The sequence below is a fragment of the Amphibalanus amphitrite genome, unplaced genomic scaffold (assembly GCF_019059575.1).
Source record: "Amphibalanus amphitrite isolate SeventyFive unplaced genomic scaffold, NRLGWU_Aamphi_draft 000036F_arrow, whole genome shotgun sequence".
NCBI classification, from domain to species: Eukaryota; Metazoa; Arthropoda; class Thecostraca; order Balanomorpha; family Balanidae; genus Amphibalanus; species Amphibalanus amphitrite.
In genome coordinates, this window is record NW_024881532.1 from 1140640 (window position 1) to 1158928 (window position 18289).

Here is an 18289-nt window from a genome sequence, read left to right on the forward strand (position 1 = left end):
AAATTCCGCAGCGGCTGACGTAAGAGCATCACGAGCTGTCTGACGCACGCCCAGGGGGGCGACACGGCTATTCGCGCAATGTATTAATTTATGGGCCGCGCGGGGCCTCGCGATGACGCGGCTGGAGGCAACTGCTCAGCGCGCTAGGATACTTCTGGCGGGGCGGGGCGCTGAACGGTGTGCAATGAATGGGTTATGGTCGGGCCGACAGAGATGAGGTATTGAATTTGAATTGACATCAGCAATCGGGTGGGGAAGGAGAACGTTCCTAATCGAGCTTGGGTTGGGGAAAGCCGAAAATATCGCGATCGGCTCATAGCTCAGACAGGGCCGGGTGCCGTACCATGTGTTGTATACATATTTAGGCGGGCAGACAGAGATGAGTTATTGGATTTAAATTCACCTTACCATCGGTTTCTGGAGGGGTTTGAAAATGGTTTTAGTCAAGCTCGGAGTGGGGTAACCCACTGGCGGATCCAGGGGAAGGCATTTGGGGCAAATGTCTTCCCCCACATTGGCAGCGCCCGAAATCGCTTTTCGAGAATCAAAGAAAACTTCACAACTTTTCTGAGGAAATGTTGGTTAATCACACTGCACAGCAGTGCGCAAGGAATCGAAATCAGAGTTTTTTTTTAATTAATTCCGAGAAACCTTTTTGGGGTAAGCCCCCGCAGTGTCCAAGACCGCTTCCTGGATCCGCCAGTTGTGAATAAGTCACGGTCGATACCGAGCTTCGGCGGGACCAGGCGCTGTATACGTTGTTCTTTCAATGAAGAGGTGGACAGACACCTAGCCCCACATCCTACTGCTATGCCCGTGCTTCTGTGGGTGAAGCACTAAAGCATCACGGAATCCCACAGGACCTGCGAGTCGACGAGGTGGGCCGCTTTGGCCGCCGGGTACTGCAGCTCCCTGGAGTTGCCTGGGACCGATGGCAAAACAACAGCTCCGGCGGTGCCCCTATGGGCCGTAGTAATTAGCGAATTCCTGTAATGTAGAGATCATATCCTCAATAATCTCCATTACCATTTTATATTCCTAAACAGTATGACAGAACAATTATGCTTGCCTACGTTCAGGCATTACCTCTGATGGTCATACGTCCAGTACAACATGTGTTGTCTGTCAAACAACAATCGACGACGGGATCTCTTCTCATTATCTCTTAAGCCATCGGTTGTCAATTCACCCACCCCGTTTCCCTAAAAATAGACGGTCAGATTCGGCCTGGGTCCTTACGACCCCTCTAGATTCGCCAGAGACGGGATCGGATCGCCGTTATTGCACCCGTCTTAGTGTCTTTAATACTATGACAGCTTCGACCACGGACTTCGGACGGGGTGATCGTTCCACGAATGTACGAACCATCCAGGCCTAGAGTGCATCGAGGTTTAAAAGAATGCAGTCTGTAGATCAATAAACATAACAATGGTGGTATACAACCACATTAAAATATCTCCCCGGCTCCCGCAACGTTCCAACGCCCCTCCGTTATGCATTCGCCTTGTGTGTCCGCCGAGCCGGCTTGCCTCCAATGACGTCATCGGCCGGCCGGCGGCGTTCAAGGTCAAACGGCTGGTGTCCTTACCTGGAGTTCTATAGCCTTGCGCACGCCATGACGGCGGAAGGGGAGGGTTCAGGGTTGCACTGCACTTCAGTAGGTATAGTCGACTACAGAATGATGTTCCACTCCTCAGAAGCTATCAGTTGACCGGAGCGCAAGTTGTGCCGTTTATCATGCAATTAAGCGTGTCGATTGTGAGCATTGGGACGAAGCTATAATTTGTGAACTCAGCCCGTGTGATGCGGCACAGCCTACCACTCCAGGCAAATAATTGCCTGTGAAAAGTGGAACATCATTCTGTAGTCGACTATACAACGTACACGGGGCAAAGGAAAGGGCGGGGGAACTCACTGCCAGCTCCATGACGGGCCACGTGTTGCCGGCGCGCAGCGACTGCATGTCCATCTCGGAGCTATCCTCGCTGCTCATCAGCGGCTCGGCAATCATCTTCCTCTCCAGGTTCACCGGCGTCACCTTCAGGCGGTACTGGAAAACACGCGGAAGTGTGGGTCAACTGATCGGTTCATGTGCGTATGCACTATACATAAGACCGGCTGAAAAATGGGGGAATACATGGGTGGAACACAGCACGCCAGGGCACATGAGGCCGGGTGAATAAAAGGGTGAATAATAAGTTCATATAGGTATCCGACCACTGGCCAGCATTCATAACGAATCCATCTGATTAATTTTCATCGCCACTCTTTCCATTGGCTTGCTTCTATGACTGAGATAAAAATAAATTTTCATGGCGGATACCTCAATATATTCTCTACAACAAAAGTCATATTAACGGGGTAAATTTAAGGCAATGACAATGAACAGCCGTGGGAAAGCAATAAAGTTCCACCAATCAATACCTCCGTCTGACTCCTGGGTGATCACAACAAGTCGGCCTGACAGGATCAATTGCGGCGTAAGCGAAGACGGCGGCGTCCCCGGTCGCCGGGGTCCCGAGCGGAGACGGCCGGACTGACGGCTGAGACGCCGCATGTGTCAGCAGCGTGGCCGAATGCCAGCCAAAGGGTTCTGTCGCCGGCGCCCGGCACAGGAATCAGGGACCGAGCGCTGTCAGTCACCCGTCCTCGGTCTTTTGACTGGACCTTCTGACATTTGACCTTCTCAGAAAAAGTTTTTTAGGTGAAATACAATTCGCCTCATTGGGTTTTGCGTCCAATGTTTTCCATCTCTCAACTTTTTGGAAGTTCGACGGGGGGGGGGCCGAAGATGCCGCTCCCCCAAAATGGGTGTGGTCGGTTGAATACCACAGCAGAGCGCCAGCTCTAAAAAGAAATCGCTAGTAACTACCTAATAAGTGAGAAGTTGTGACGTCACCGTCGGCACCGCTAATCCGATTTGTAAACTGATCGGGCGCATGTTTACCGTGCGGTATCAGGTGTCTGGGGAGTGGCAAACGACCCGCAGTCAGATCGAGTGACTCCGCGCGACAGCCCCAGCGATAAGGGCCGCCAAGGATCGCCGTAGGACTGCCGGGCCCTCCGAAACCCTCAATGGGATCGAGTGACCCAGTGGCCCTCAGCAAAATCGAGTATGTAGCTCTCTGTGACCCACAATTGGATATAGTGACCTTTCGTGACTCACATTAGGATGAAAAGGCCCCACGTTACCCGTAATAGGCTAGTGAGGCCCTCCGTGACCCGCCAAGGGTTAGAGTGGCCTTTTATGACCCACTGTAGGATCGAGTGGCCCTTTTTGACCCGCAGTCGGATCGAGTAGCCCTCTATTGCTCATCACATCACAGACCAGGTGACCATCTATGGCCCCCGTAGGATAAAGTCCCTCCATGGTCCGTAATAGGCTCGAGTGACCCTCCGTGCAGGTCGAGAGATATGGGGCTGCCGGGGATCACTCTAGGATCACCTATTCCTCCGTGATCCGTCGTAGGACCACCAGGCCCGGCCTTCCCTGATCCGGGCCAGTTCAAATTCCCTCCGTGGCTCACAGTCAGATCCAGTGGCCCTCCTTGACCCTCGTAAGATCGAGAGGTCCTCTGGGGCTCCCGTAGGATCAAGTGGTCCTCCTTGGCAAACGTAGCGATAACAAATGTCGACAAGGACGGTGTGGAGAGCACAACGGTCACCAAAAGATATGTGACAGGACACAGAGATATGCTGTATAGGACACGGACGGAGGACAGAAGAGAACTGCGCAGAAGATAGTGCTACATTGGCGGAGTAGCTCTGGTGCAAATCGGCAAAGAGTATGCTGACGATAGAAGCGACCGGCCCAATTCAGTGATGGGTTTTGGCAGAGCGCAGCGCGAGGGGCCGCAAGTCGCAACACGCCTAAATTGAGCAAGCATGACGTCCACTTCTCACACTTGTGAAGTGTGAACCTACATTTTAATGCCTAACTATACGAGTATATGGGAGCTCGACTTTTCGGCAAGCGCCACATCTGTGCTGCCGTCGCGCTTGATCCAGATTTGACACAGGTGGCCGAAGTTCCGGTCCGCGTTTGATATTCACATTTGTTTTCTGAGAAACACATTTCTATGCCGTTCGCACGCAAAAATTTGATGAGACATATGGACTGGTCGGAGTCACGTAACCGTCTCTTAAAAAAAAACTTTTAACGACGGGTTGGCGGTATTCGTATCTGAAGCACTGTGCTCGTGAGCACTTTTCGCTTCTGCATTTTGGACCCTTCCGTGCCGTGCTATATCACATCAATAAGGTCATTCAAGCTCATTATAATTTTTCGTAACAGCTCCCGATCAAAGTGTGCTAGCGAATCGGGAGAGGCACCAAGGTAGCTACGAGTGAACTGCCAAACCAAATTGTATGGAATATGAACTTCCCCATCAGTTTCCTCCTGACCTGGTTATTTCTGACCTGATCTTGACCTCTTAAATGACCTTGCCGAATAAAAAGCACCTATACAATTGTGCGAAGTCGTATAAAACAAACGCGATGGGACCAATATAGCTTTTCTGCGACCATTTTGACGAAGTTTACAAAAAAGCGAACACCGACCCTTGGATCCTCGACCTGACCTCCGAGGTCACTGGTAGACAACGAGACCTGAGACTGGGTACCAGTTGCTGCGTCTCGTAAGGGCGCACACGCCCTTTTCTGCGCAGCTCTAGCTAAATTTTAGGGGCTTAGAGGTGAGGGAGGTCAGTCTCAGAAGGCCCTCACCGAGATAAGAGAGACTCATGCTAGTCTGAGAAGACATCACACCGCGCCGATCTGAGAGAACCCAGTAGGTTTCGGTTATCAGTAATCAGTGTACCTACCACCACTGGATCCCTTCAACTAACTCACTAATAAACCAGCACCACTCATCAACAGTGTCCCAGGCCATCCAGTGTCCAATCCATAAACAAGCCTATGATCAATACAGTATAACCAACCGTCTAAAAGTCCCCAAGACAAGACGAGCGCCCGCTGCGTGGCAGTCTTTCCTCACTTCACGCGGCGATAGCGACAAAAGAACCCTTAGGTAAATTATATAACTTGACAAATGATAGTTCAGACTTCAGAGTTGTTTGGTGGAGTTTGGCGCATTCAAATACGTCAAAACGTCAGATATTTCACCGTTTCCGCTCACCTTTCTCTGTCGCTTCTTCCACAGCTCGACCGGGTTGGCGTAGAGTTTCAGCTGCACCACGGACTCGACGCTGAGCCAGCCGCGGTCCACGTGGCGCATGGGCGTGATGCAGCCGAAGTGGTCCAGCTGGTCGCAAGCGGTGTCGTCCTCCTGCAGCGCTGGCGACACGGGCCAGTGGGGGGCGTCGGTCAGCCCCGGCCCGCCGGCCTCCATCGCCGGCGCCGGCGCGCGCCGCTCTGGACCCCTCCACGGGATGCACTGCTTAGGGCCCATTGTGGCCTAATAAGTCGACCGAACCCGACCGACAGATTGCTGCTCGATGAGGATCGTTACACGGAGCGGGTGGAGACGTCAGCGAATAAGACGAAATCAAAACGAAAATGAATGGTTGGCCGCAAGGAAGTCGTTTATTAGGTTTGTTACATAAAAAATATATTACTGGGCTAATAAATGGTGTGTCGAATTAAATGCTAAAAAGTAACATTTTTTCGAAACATAGGCCAACATGAAAAGTACAACGTTAAAAATAAATAATTGAACACATGCTCCACGTGCAAAATCAGAAAACAATCGTCCGAAATTGGATGAAAATTTCGAAGCTATTTGCATTGAAGCAAGGCGTGCAAAACCATTTTCGATAAAAACCATAAAACGTATTATAAGAGTCATAACAAAACGAAATACACGCCAATGCATTTATCTACTCATAAGTGATCGTGTTTCGCAAACAATCCGATTTTAACAAAACAAATAGCCGGCAGCTATAAAAAATACGTCGAAGTAAATCAAATACCTACATGTGAATTGAATCAACAACGTGTAAATGTCTGTGATTCTAAAGTGCTTTGAGGAGTTTCATTTCTCAAATTATCGATTTTCGGCTCTTTTTTTGCGTTGAGCTTCGATTCCGCTTTTCGTTTGATCCAAGGCCATATATAGGGTTTGATTGGTTTGATCGCTTCTTGAAAAGCATTTTTAGCGTTTGTTTTATTTGGTTTTGCTTGATACGCGACCAGATGATGGCCCATCTGTCCGATCACGGTTTGATCTCCAGCCACCAACACGGTTTCCGCCCTGGGAGATCATGCGTGACTCAGCTGCTGGAAGTGTTGGACTCATGGACAAGAGATCTGGACGATGGAAAACCCGTGGACGCTATCTACCTTGACTTCCAAAAGGCCTTTGATTCGGTCCCCCACCAGAGACTTTTGGTCAAGTTAGAGGCCTATGGCTTCACTGGCAAGCTCTTAGCCTGGATTAGGTCATTCTTGACGGGTAGGAAACAGCAGGTGATACTCGAGGGTAGACACTCAGAGTGGTCGGATGTGACCAGCGGAGTCCCTCAGGGCTCAGTACTCGGCCCTCTGCTGTTCCTCATCTACGTCAATGACCTGCCGGACCGGATCCAGTGTGACATCAAGATGTTTGCCGATGACACCAAGCTTTACGCTGGGGTCCGAACCAGAGCCGACGCTGACCGCCTCCAGGCTGATCTGAATGAAATCGCTAGGTGGTCAAACACCTGGCTGATGCCCTTGAACAAAGGCAAGTGCAAGGTCCTCCACATCGGCCACTCAAACTGCGAATTTGAGTTCACCTTTGACTGCGCCCCTCTAGCCAGCTGCACTATCGAGAAAGACCTCGGAGTACAAATCGACTCCGAACTGAAGTTCCGAGAGCACGCGGCCTCTGCTGTGGCTAAAGCGACCCAGATCCTAGCAGTCATCCGACGAACGTTTGCTCTCCTTGACGAGACCACGCTCCCATTACTTTACAAGACGCTGGTACGTCCTCACCTCGAATACGGCAACCTAATATCGGGCCCTTTCAACAGACACGACCAGCGTCTGGTCGAGCGCGTGCAGAGAAGAGCCACTCGGCTGGTTACCAACATCCGCGGCAAACCGTACGAAGAACGCCTGCGTTGCTTGAACCTCCCGTCCCTCTACTACAGGCGCAGAAGAGGTGATATGATAGCAACGTATCAACTCCTGCACAGTGGTATGGACATTGAGGCAGGCAGTTTCTTCAAGCCGGGAAACACTACTACAAGAGGCCACTCGTTGAAGCTCATGAAGTTTCCGGCTGCATCCCGCGCTCGGAGAAATGCCTTCGCTTCCCGGGTTGCCTGTGCACCATCCCTGAACGTCTTCAAGGCAAGACTCGATGCGCACTGGTCGTCAATCACGTTTACCATACACGACACAGACTGAGCTATGCTTGACACCAGGAGCTCGCCAAGATCGGGTCCTACAGGCCTTACAGCCTAAAAAAATCCCGTTACCGAAAGGTAAGGTAAGGTAAGGTAAGTTTTATTTTTATGCTTACTCGTAAACACGCGCCATGGGTGGCTGGACGTGCCCCAATTGTACAAGATCAACATCGAGGCAATTGATTGCTGAATCTATAGCGTCTGATGCCGATACTAATCAATGACCATCCATAATCATGCATACACAAAGGTTCTGCATTAAACCTATTAGTGGCAGGCTCTGGCTACTCCTATTAGTGACAGGGGGCTGTTTAGGACCCCCCTTGATATCTGGAGATCCAACTGGCCGATTTTTTAAATTGAAACGGCATTCGATTCCCCTTAACGTGATCTACATTTTGAAAAAAAGAAAAGTCCCAAAAAAGCAAATAGGGGGCAGTGCATTTTTAAAACTGCAAATTTCAGAGGCTTCTTAAACTGCTCACCACGGCCATGTTTTTCAAAGGATTTTGACGCAACGACTGCCAATCGATGCAGAATGAACCGGAAATTAGCATGCATCATTAAAATGGGCATTTAAAAAATCATAGGTGGATACAGGTAAATGTATCTGGATTCTGGGAGGTACTTAAAATACATCAAAATTCGGGTTTTCCGTTGTGACATTACCAAAACGGATTGACGATGGTCTTTTGATGTTACAAAATGTGTGATAGAATGACTAAAAGTAGATTGGTAATTCACAGGCGGCGTCAGGGCACTGAAGTTGGAGGTGAAATTGACCTCCCTTTCTGCTTTCCTGGAATCGCCAATGATCCATCTCTTGCTCACTTGTGAACCTGTAATACCTACAAATAATGTTGATGCACCTACAAATTGAATACCTACAGTTATAATGCACCAGTATAGTGATCTTCACCCAAATGACTTGCTTCATGAATAGGACCTCCCAATTCCCGATGCCCTGGAACCGCCCCTGATAAAGGTATCTTGAAAATTTCAGAGGATGTGCCCAGTTTAGTTCTAAGAAAAGTCAGAAATTTCAGCATCCTAGCTCCAGCCGTTTTGAAGATATTCTCGAAAAACCTGAGGGGTGCCGGGTGGATGACAACAACCCCGTGCCACTAATAGGGTTAATAGCATCTAGATTAAGATATCAAAATGTCCGGTGACCTCCGGATAATGTAAATGTATTAAAATACACCATCAGAGACGTAGAACCGGAGCCATCATTTCCACCTGTGCTGCTTGGCTAACCCTACATACGGTGTTTGGTAGGTAAACCAGTCCAGCTGCATGACAAATTGCCGGTATATGGCTCTCTGCAGCCCATCAAACTCGGGTAATCGGCACAGGTTAGACGGTGCCGAGGAAAATCGGTTGAGCACTCAGCAGTGAACAGCCGAACAGCTGAACGTAACAGCCCCCAGTCATCAGGCACTGAGGCCCCATTCTGCCGCAAACCGCCGGTGGCTTATGTGCGCAGCACTTCTACCATTGTGGCGCAACGGTTCGGCAGCTGTGCAGAAGTCAACCACCCGAGCGAACAGACGACACAATGCGATACTGCGCACACCACATGTGCACACCGCTTGGTCATCGGACCGATGAAACTAGCTCGTTCAGTGACGGTTCACTTACGTTCAGGACCAATTTCCGCCATAAAATATACGCAACCTAAACTGTGTCCTCTTTGGAGCACTCTAAATTAAAGAAAATCGATTGAAAAGAGTGTCATCCGAATTAGTGACGCACACGCTGCGGTGCATCACAGCAAGAAGAAATAAGTGCATTGATTACCGACGTGCTGCGCCAATAAATCATTACTTGTATTCCACTGCAGGTTAAATAAGACAAACAACCCCCAACCCCCAACAGCCCCTCCTCCTATCACCAGCAGTCCCTCCCCAACCTCCAACAGCTCCTCCCCCCACCACCGACAGTTCCTCCCCCAAACCCCACACCCAAACCACCACAGTACTCACCTGCGGCGGGTATTTTGCGCGGCGCCAGGTCGGTCTCCCAGCGGCGCGCCACCACCTTTCTCTGGCCGTCCACGTGCAGCAACATGCACACGCAGTAGCGGTAGAACACATCCTGGTCGGTGCGCAGCGTCACAGACGTCCTCCACACGGGCCTGCACGCACACACACACACGGGAGGACGTGACGCATTGTAAAACAACGTAACGAACGAAAGCAAATGATTTGTGCCGGGTGTACTTTGAAGTGAACTAGCAAACGGCAAACGCTGATGTTGATAACTGAATGTCATCACATTCCATTGAAATCGCATGCATTTTGCTACACTTTTTGGTCCTTAAAACACTTTTGGAGTGTTTTATTTCAAAATGCTTAAAAGCCGACGATACAAAACAGTCTCGATGTTTTCGCTCATCATCGCCAACCATGAATAGTAAATGACGACCTTTGTGACCCCCTACCTCGCCTGAAAAGAGGCAAGGCTGGAAAGAAGCAAAGATGCATAACGCATGCATCTTTGCAAAAGATGCATATGCATAACTACGAGCAAACGTTTGCCTTCCTCAAGCTCTGCGGCACTGAGGGCGTCAGACTGCTCCTAGACTACGTAGCGTAAGCGCCATTGGTAGTTGTTCGAATAAAAATTTACAAGCTGTCACTATTTGATAAAGACGTGGTCATTAAAAGCTATCGAGCAATCAATATCTCGAAAATTTGATAGCTATCGAGGTAAATGAAAAGTTATCGAATTCGTATATCAAATTTTCATAATTTTCTATAACGGGATTAACACAATGGGTCAAAGCTTACGATCTACAATACGTAGCCGCCTAATTAACGGCGTCTTAGGTTGTATGAAGGTACAAAAACAACAGTCAACACCAAAAATTTATCGATGTTTCCTCGTACGGCATGCATTGGAGACATTATAATTTTCGGCTGTAATTAGGAAACCGTTAGATGTCATCATGACAGCCAATCCACACTACGTTGAGTTCTCATGAACCAGATTTCCTTTTCAAGGCTGTGCGGAAAACAGGAGTGTCCTGGGTCACAGTTGGCAATGACCCAAATAGGCCCTAAATGGACCACCTCGGGCCTCCGTCACCTCCAGCGGTGCCACTTACAGTGATGAAACCAGACTAGTATTCTGAGAAGATGTCGAACAAGGGGCGGGTCTGACGGAGAGCTCACTGCGCAGAACAATGGTTCTTCATTACGGTGGGGGCAATTTGCCGCACTAACAACTTCTCCGGAATTGTTCACAACGTGTAGAGACGTAAGAAACATAGAGACGTTCAAAAGATCTGGGTAACAGAAGTCATAGGCAGATGCAGAAAGACGGTCTCGGACGCGGGGGAGGGACATACCTGCATTTGGATTTGCCCCAAATCCAAGTGCTCCTCCCCTTGGATCGACCCGTGGGAGAAGTGGAATATTTGAAAAATCTTTCTGATCGATCAGAAAGCGATATCCAGAAAGCAATATCTATATCCCGTATATCGCACGACGTTAGGTTGCACGCATCAACACCAAACAGTTTATTTTCTATTACCTACAGTTTAATTACGCCAATAACTGCTCAAACAAGATTTTCCTATAGAAAAAGAAACATTCCTCACCAATTATCCCAGAAACGAACCAGGTGACCGTGAATGTGTCCTGGAACATGTCCAAATGGTCCTAAGACAAGCTTAAATGGGACCAAGGACGACAGGAAGCGGGCGAAACATAGTGTGTGAGTGTGTTTGTGTTTTACTAGCGCTGTTTTTTTTTCAACTTAATGTTATAGTCACGAAGGACACATAAAAAATAAAGGATGGCTAAGGATATAGTTTCCGTCCTTAACAGGACTGTTTTGTATAAAAAATATAACATCGCACCCATATCGTAAAGTTAAAAATAATTGACTTATTTTTATTATTTTATTTTTTACTACTTATTTAATTACTATTTAATTTAATATTTTATTACTTATTTAATGTCGTTTTTCCGCCTATTAGCCGAGAGACTTACACTAAACACATATGCCGAGCTACCGTTACAAGCATTCACAATACTATGATTATGACGTGACATGTGGCTGGTGAGCAAAACAATGGGTTCAAGTGACAAATGAGGAATGATGAAACGTGAAGAAACAGAAAAACTGTGCGTGTCTCATTATCTAAAGTGATTGAAATCAGTGCCTTGAAGAAGAAAAACTATAGTTCGTTTTTTTTTTCAAAAGGACGCTGGCTCAAAGTTCAATATCGAAGCTCTCACGTGAGTTTTGGCAGCTTCAGTGTCTGGCGAAGAATTTCTTACCGAAAAAATAACCGATTTCAAATTGTGCACGGTAAGTAGCTGGAAATTGTTTCTTAAAAATGAGCATACTATGATGACGTCACTGGTGGCAGCAGGCACCCAAATGTCCGTGCAATGGGACAAGTGTCAACGAATTTGGGTGAAACTTAGTTTTTCACTGTTGCCGAGCTTATAATCGAGCAAGCAGTTCCGTCCATGATAGTTATAAGTTACATTGCAATACATGTTCGACAGTATGACGTCACCACTGTTCTCATATATGGTTCCAAAACGCACATATGGAAATTATCGGGAAGAAATCACATGTTAAAATTAGTCGACGTTCGATTTTCTCAGGTTCAGTTTTTGCTCGTTTTGCTCGCTAAAACACGTGCTTGTTCGAAAAACATACTTGGAGCCAGCGTCCTTTTGAAAAAAAAAACGAACTATAGTGCCAAACCAGCGCCAGGAAAAATAATTGCCTTGAGAAACCAGTGTGACATGGCTGTCAACATCTGCCTCGTTTATATTCATTTTTTTTTACAAGTTCACACTTCCTATGCATGTAAAAAATAAAACTCCATGCTATGAAAATATGGTGCCCATCACACGGTACTCACGGCTCAGTCTCTGTAGTGCCGTTGGTGGTGCCGTTGCTGACGTTTGCACGCCTGGCTCCGTTGGTTCCGGTGACTCCATTGACTCCGTTGACTCCGTTGGCCCCGTTGATGCCGGTGAAGTGGGGCACCGGGTCGGCTCTCTGCAGCTCGACCACCGAGCCGAGACACCAGCTGCCGAGCTGGGCGGCCGAGCCGACCAGGCACACCGTCTCGCCGACATCGACCTCGCAGGTGACGCTGAACTGCCACTGGCGACTGACCGGCGGCGCCATGGCCCGACCGGCGACCTGGCGCCAGAGGGAACGACTCGGTCACCACAGGCCACAAATTGAGACTCCCCGAGCCCCGGCACCAGCGGAAACAGCACGGTCACCACACGCTGTAAATCACGATACCATGAGACCTGGCACCAGCGGGCACCAAGCACTAACCTCAGCCCTCAGGCTACTACAGGAAGGCACCAAAAGGCCCTGGCACCAGCGGAAACGGCACGGTCACCGAGAGCCGCCGCGTACAAGCACACTACAGATACAGGTGACCGATTAGATATACTAAAAACGTCCACCGAAAAATGGATGTAGTTTGTTAGCATTGCATTTGTATATGAAGCCTTCATTTAGCATGATCAACGATTATGCTTGGGACTTAACAACAGCATGTGATTCATTCATTCATTCATTCATTCATTCATTCATTCATTCATTCATTCATTCATTCATTCATTCATTCATTCATTCACTCACTCACTCACTCACTCACTCACTCACTCACTCATTCATTCATTCATTCATTTATTCATTCAAGCATTCATTCATTAGCTCACTATTTCATCCATTAATTCAATCATTATTATTATGTTAAGTAGCTCAATATTATTCATTCATTCATTCATTCATTCATTCATTCATTCATTTATTGAGCCACTCATTCATCGATGAACTGCAGTTTCACTAGTCGCCTGCAAGCACAACTACTGCTGAACAGCTGACATCCAACACCTTTGGTTGCCCCTAGATTTAGCCGGCTACTGGGCTGGGCAGTAGGCATGTCTTTCGCCATGGCAAACAAAAACTTTCGGTGTTTTGTTTCATGCTCTCGTAAGCGTTTCCGTTAAGTCCAATGGACGCTTGTGTGAATTATATTGTGTTACAGGGATTTTATTTTAAATATTGAAAGAACAAATGCAAGAAATGGCCACGGCTTTAGCGCATAAAGTCTATAGATAAATTTGCCCGAGAATAAAACCGTCAACAAAGCAGAATCAAATCCATTGTCATGACTGCAGTGAAATCCGTTGCTCCGTTCCGGAAAATGAACATCCGTATTTGAGAAGCCAGTCTTACAGGTCATAATGCGTCATTTGATGATGAACTTTGTCTCTCCGTCTTACGAGCGCGAAGCGCCTCTTTGACCCGGGAGGCATGCGAGCCCACCGACTGACGTGATCGTTGTCATGTTGTGTGCACTATGAACTGTGGTCTTCGGGGACAGGATGATCACGGATTTGGCAGGGCCTCAATGAGGGCAAAGCTCAACAGCCGAGTGTTATGACTGGGCGGTAATCGTGATTGATAGCGATGAGACAGTAGTATTGATTGACCTATACAATCATTGAAAAGGACCTGACGATTGGCAGACAATACAGAAGCAGGCTTAAAGATAGTAGCAAATTTTCCACTGAATCGTAGGCTATATAACTTTCTACACCGATCGCTCATCAGACTGAACCAAGATGTTTTACAGCTGTTTTTAGCATGCACTTTTGCCTTTTCTTGTTTCAGTTTACAAAAGATACGGTTGAATAGCCAGTCATGGGTCTTAATTATGCCCATATAGCAATACTGCAATAAATCGCAAAACTACTTGTGAAGCTGTTTACCTACCTATTATTTGTGCAAACACTGGCAGCCGGCGTGATATCTTGGACGATGCCACGTGGCAGCCTAGGGAACAGCACGTGTCAGAGTATATAGAAATAACGTGATTCAGGCATGTGATATCCTCGACATTACACGACACGCTGGCTTACACCGCGTCCAAACAGAATGACACGTGGTACTGCTGATACCACGAGGTCTCTCGAGATCACTACCGTATCATTATGATCAGCAATCCACGGAATGCTACTTTTCAAGGCTAATTTTTACGCAAATATGTCGTTTTACTGTTTGCAACTATTTCAGTGTTCAGTTGATATATACCTAAGAAACACAGTCCCAGATGTCTTCCGTAACTAGTTTGAGTTCGAAAGGATTCATGAGTTTGATCGCACATGCAGGTTATTCGTTAAACTGAAGCCTTAGGTACAGACCTGTGCACTGTGCAGTAGTGCTGGCTTCCTCTCGCTAACAGCAACGAGCTGGTTTCGCACGCACACATTAGCCTGCGCCCGCTGGAGGTTCTGGATTTTCACGCCCTGCTGGGGGGGGGGGGGGGGAGGTGTTTGAGCACCTTCCCCCCCCCCATTCTAACTCGGCTCCTGGTTCACGTAGCAATACGCGCCGCGGAAGGCGGCGTTCGAAAGAGCGTCCAAAATTGTGACGACATCACTTGGGTCACTTTTTTGATCAGGTCAAAGGTCAGGTCACCAGAGGTCATTGAAAACAAAAGTTCGCCGATTTTCAGGTCGCATGTCGACAATTTACAAGATGCCAACGCATAACTAGGGAGCTAATAGAGCTACAGAGCCGTGGAAAAGCGCATTCGATAGCCCTATTAAAGGAAAAGGGCCACCTTTAACATGGGGATTGAAACTGAGATAGCCATCTTGTAGCCCGTGTCCGAAAACCTATCTGTCTACCTCCTTACGGCCGATTTCGGCCTCCATTCGTAGTTTTTTTTTTTTTAATAAATTTAGTCCGAACGGCTGAATGGGTGGATTTGAGGAATCAGAGCCCGCACTAAGCATAGCTTGTTGTGCTGACCCTGATCCCACCACCCGATCGCGCAATTCCAGTTGTATGGCAGAATTTTGTCCGAACGTTTAACGTGCCCTAACGTCTGGACACGGTCCTCTCCGCTCACTCACGTTACCTGGCTTCTGTGCGGCCCCTGCCACAGACACGCACGCCATTACACGTAGGAGCTAAATGTGGCCGCCCGCACCGCGGCTTGAACCGGGCTCTCACTTCCGGCTAAGCGTCGAACTCCGGCGCTTTTATCCACTCGGCCACGGAGAGGACACGGAGTCAAGTAGTTATCGGCAATTTTAAAAGAAAATACGCCAGGAATGCGTCCTTATCCCAGGAATGCGTTCTTATCCGACAATACAGCCACCCGCGGCGAGGCTTTGGTTTTTTACCAATCAGCTCCAACCAGCTCAGCTTTAACCAATCAGCTTATCTGACACAATCCGACGAGTCTGTCTTCTGAACGCTGATTGGCTTGAGTGTGACGTCATCGCTATGCCGTCATACAGTAGGTGCCGTAGAGAGTATCAACATAGTACCAATATGTTAAATAGTTTTAAATACTTTTTAGCGAATTGTGCACTTCTGGCACCAGTTTTAAAAAGAAAATGAAAAATAATAATGTCAAAATGAAAAACAACGATATCTTCATATTTCACGAAGGTGGCCCTTTTCCTTTCACGCGTTTTGTGACTAATTATCTCAGACCTGACCTAACGTTTACGGTTTTGTCTGCAGCAGGTGGCCGAAACTGCCGTAAAAACCGATTTTTGGAACAGGTTTTCTGCAATAACTTTTGACTTAAGCCTTGCACGAGCTTACTTTTACCGGCATCGTGTTCCTCTCGTCAAGCCTCATCAAATGAACTAAAATTTGACTTTGAAAGGTCAACTTGAAAATTTGACCTCGGGTCACAGTCATGAGTCATGACATGACCGCAAAGGGTCATACTGCATATCAGTCGATCCGTATCGTCGAGCTGACCATATCTAAAGCGCGTGAAGGTATCTAAGGTGTCTGAACGGTGAACACCCCCCCCCCCATCCCCCACCCCCGTCTTACTCGGCTCCTGGGCCACGTAGCGAGACGCGGTAAGCGGCAATCGAAAGAGCGCCAGAAAATGACGGAAATACACCGGTCATTTTTTAGGTCAGGTTAAAGGTCAGGTCATCAGAGGTCACCAAAGGCCAAATTTTGTACGTTCCAAGTTTCAACAATTTTCGAAACACCCAACACCTAACTCGGGAACCAATAGAACTAGTGCGTCACGGAAAAGCGCATTCGATCAGGGTATATTGAGTGAAGGGTAGGACGAACTTTGGTAGGAATTTCTAGTATATCTACTAGAAAACCTACTATATGTGGTCGGGACTAGTAAAAAGTTAGTTCAAACTAGAATATGGTAACGCTTATGGTTGGCAGTTGTGACGCGCACGTGACATTCATTTCTTAAATTTCTAAATTAACAGGTTTTAGGGGCCGATTAGTGGGCAGATATATTCAATTAGCTATTAATAATTGATTATGCAAACATTCAAGAATCTACATCATTCAATTCTAGCCAAAATCACGCGGCGCTCCCAGGATTCGAACTCACGACGATCCGTAGCCCGATACGCTACCGACTGCGCTACCGAGGACCGCGCGCCGACGATCAGAGAGGCGGATCGCGGGTGCTGGCGTGCAGAGAAATCTTTACCCTGTACGCCGTAGAAGATCGGCTGGGTTTCGTGAAAAATGGTAGAGGAATTGTCGAAAGAAAATTCATCGATCTATCATTTGAGACTAAGAACCATTGATTCCTTCAAAGGTTGACCGAGATATCGCTCGCTGAAAACAGGCCATTTAACATGTAAACCCTATGGGCTGGTAGGAAATGTACGCCGTGGAGCAGCAGTGCTACCAACTAACTTCGGCGGGGGCCGCATTCGATAGCCCTTTCACAGACCTTTCTGGGCATTGCTCTCAGACCTCAAGTCAAGGGTTAAGCCTCTAGAGAGAAAACAAACTCCAAAATTAGCCGTTTTTATGAAAAACGTTTTTCTACAAAACCTTTGACTCAAGAAAGTGACTACATATATTTTGCCAGCATCGTGTTTCTCTCAAGACGCGTAGAATGACCTGTAATTTGACCTCAGGTCAAGGTCATGACCTGACCGGAAAAGGTCATGCGCAATCAATCAGTCGATCCGTATCGTCGAGCTGAACATATCTGAGGTGTTTTCATCAATCATCGCTCTAGCATGTCTCCATCAAAAGTTGTCAAAAAATTGCTCGGGACTTTTCATGACCTGGTATGGCCTCGTGGACATAAGGAGAGGTCACGGGTGTCATTTTTCGGTTCAGACTTCAGCTTGTCAAGTTTACGGAGTCACACAATCTATATTACTATTTGAGGAGGGTGCGTCTGTCCGTTACCGAGGTCCCGACTTGGTGGTGCTTTGCGTGGACTACAGGCCAGACCGTTGCACCTAGCGCCCTGAAATTTGCACAACTTATAGATCAAGGATGCGCGACGTGCCTTTGAGGGGTCTCAACTCGATCGGATTGATAGGGAGCGCGTGGCGCGTACCCAAAAAGTGCAAAATCACGTCATGCACCACCCGCCTCATCAGCTCACGCTATTTCTGGCGTGACATGCGCCGCGACATTGCTCGATGGGTGAAGGAGTGTGAAGCATGCCAGGAAGCCAAGGTGCACAGGCACACTCGTTCTCGGCCCGGTCGGTTTGATGTGCCCTCACAGCGGTTCGAAACTGTACATATAGACATAGTCGGGCCGCTGCCCCCGTCAGTACCCCACGGGCACCCCTTCACTGCGCCATTTCGTTATTTGTTGACATGCATCGATCGCGCCACGCGTTGGGTCGAGGCCGTGCCGTTGGTCTCGATCACCGCGGAAAGTGTAGCCTCTGCTTTCCTCGACACTTGGGTGTCCAGATTCGGAGTTCCGCTGCATGTTGTCACGGACCGCGGTTCCCAATTCGAATCAGAACTGTTTTCACACTTGTCTTCAATGATAGGTTTCCATCGCCTCCGAACCACTGCTTATCATCCGACATGTAATGGGATGGTGGAAAGAGTCCACCGACCGCTCAAAGCTGCCATCCGGGCGCGCAAGCAAGAGTGGCTGCGCGCGCTACC

General features: G+C 48.1%; 1 protein-coding gene across 1 annotated transcript in view; it reads right to left on the reverse strand.

Annotated features, from left to right (window-relative positions):
* The window catches only part of LOC122371972 (glycerophosphocholine phosphodiesterase GPCPD1-like), a 29125-nt gene that overhangs the window by 7758 nt on the left and 3078 nt on the right, over positions 1-18289 (reverse strand). The window contains exons 2-5 of the mRNA XM_043348782.1: positions 12238-12524; positions 9335-9486; positions 5138-5295; positions 1916-2050 (exon numbers count right to left, since the gene is read on the reverse strand). Coding sequence (XP_043204717.1) covers positions 1916-2050; positions 5138-5295; positions 9335-9486; positions 12238-12509 — 717 coding nt within the window. The 5' untranslated portion in view covers positions 12510-12524. The remainder of the gene's footprint in view (positions 1-1915; positions 2051-5137; positions 5296-9334; positions 9487-12237; positions 12525-18289) is intronic.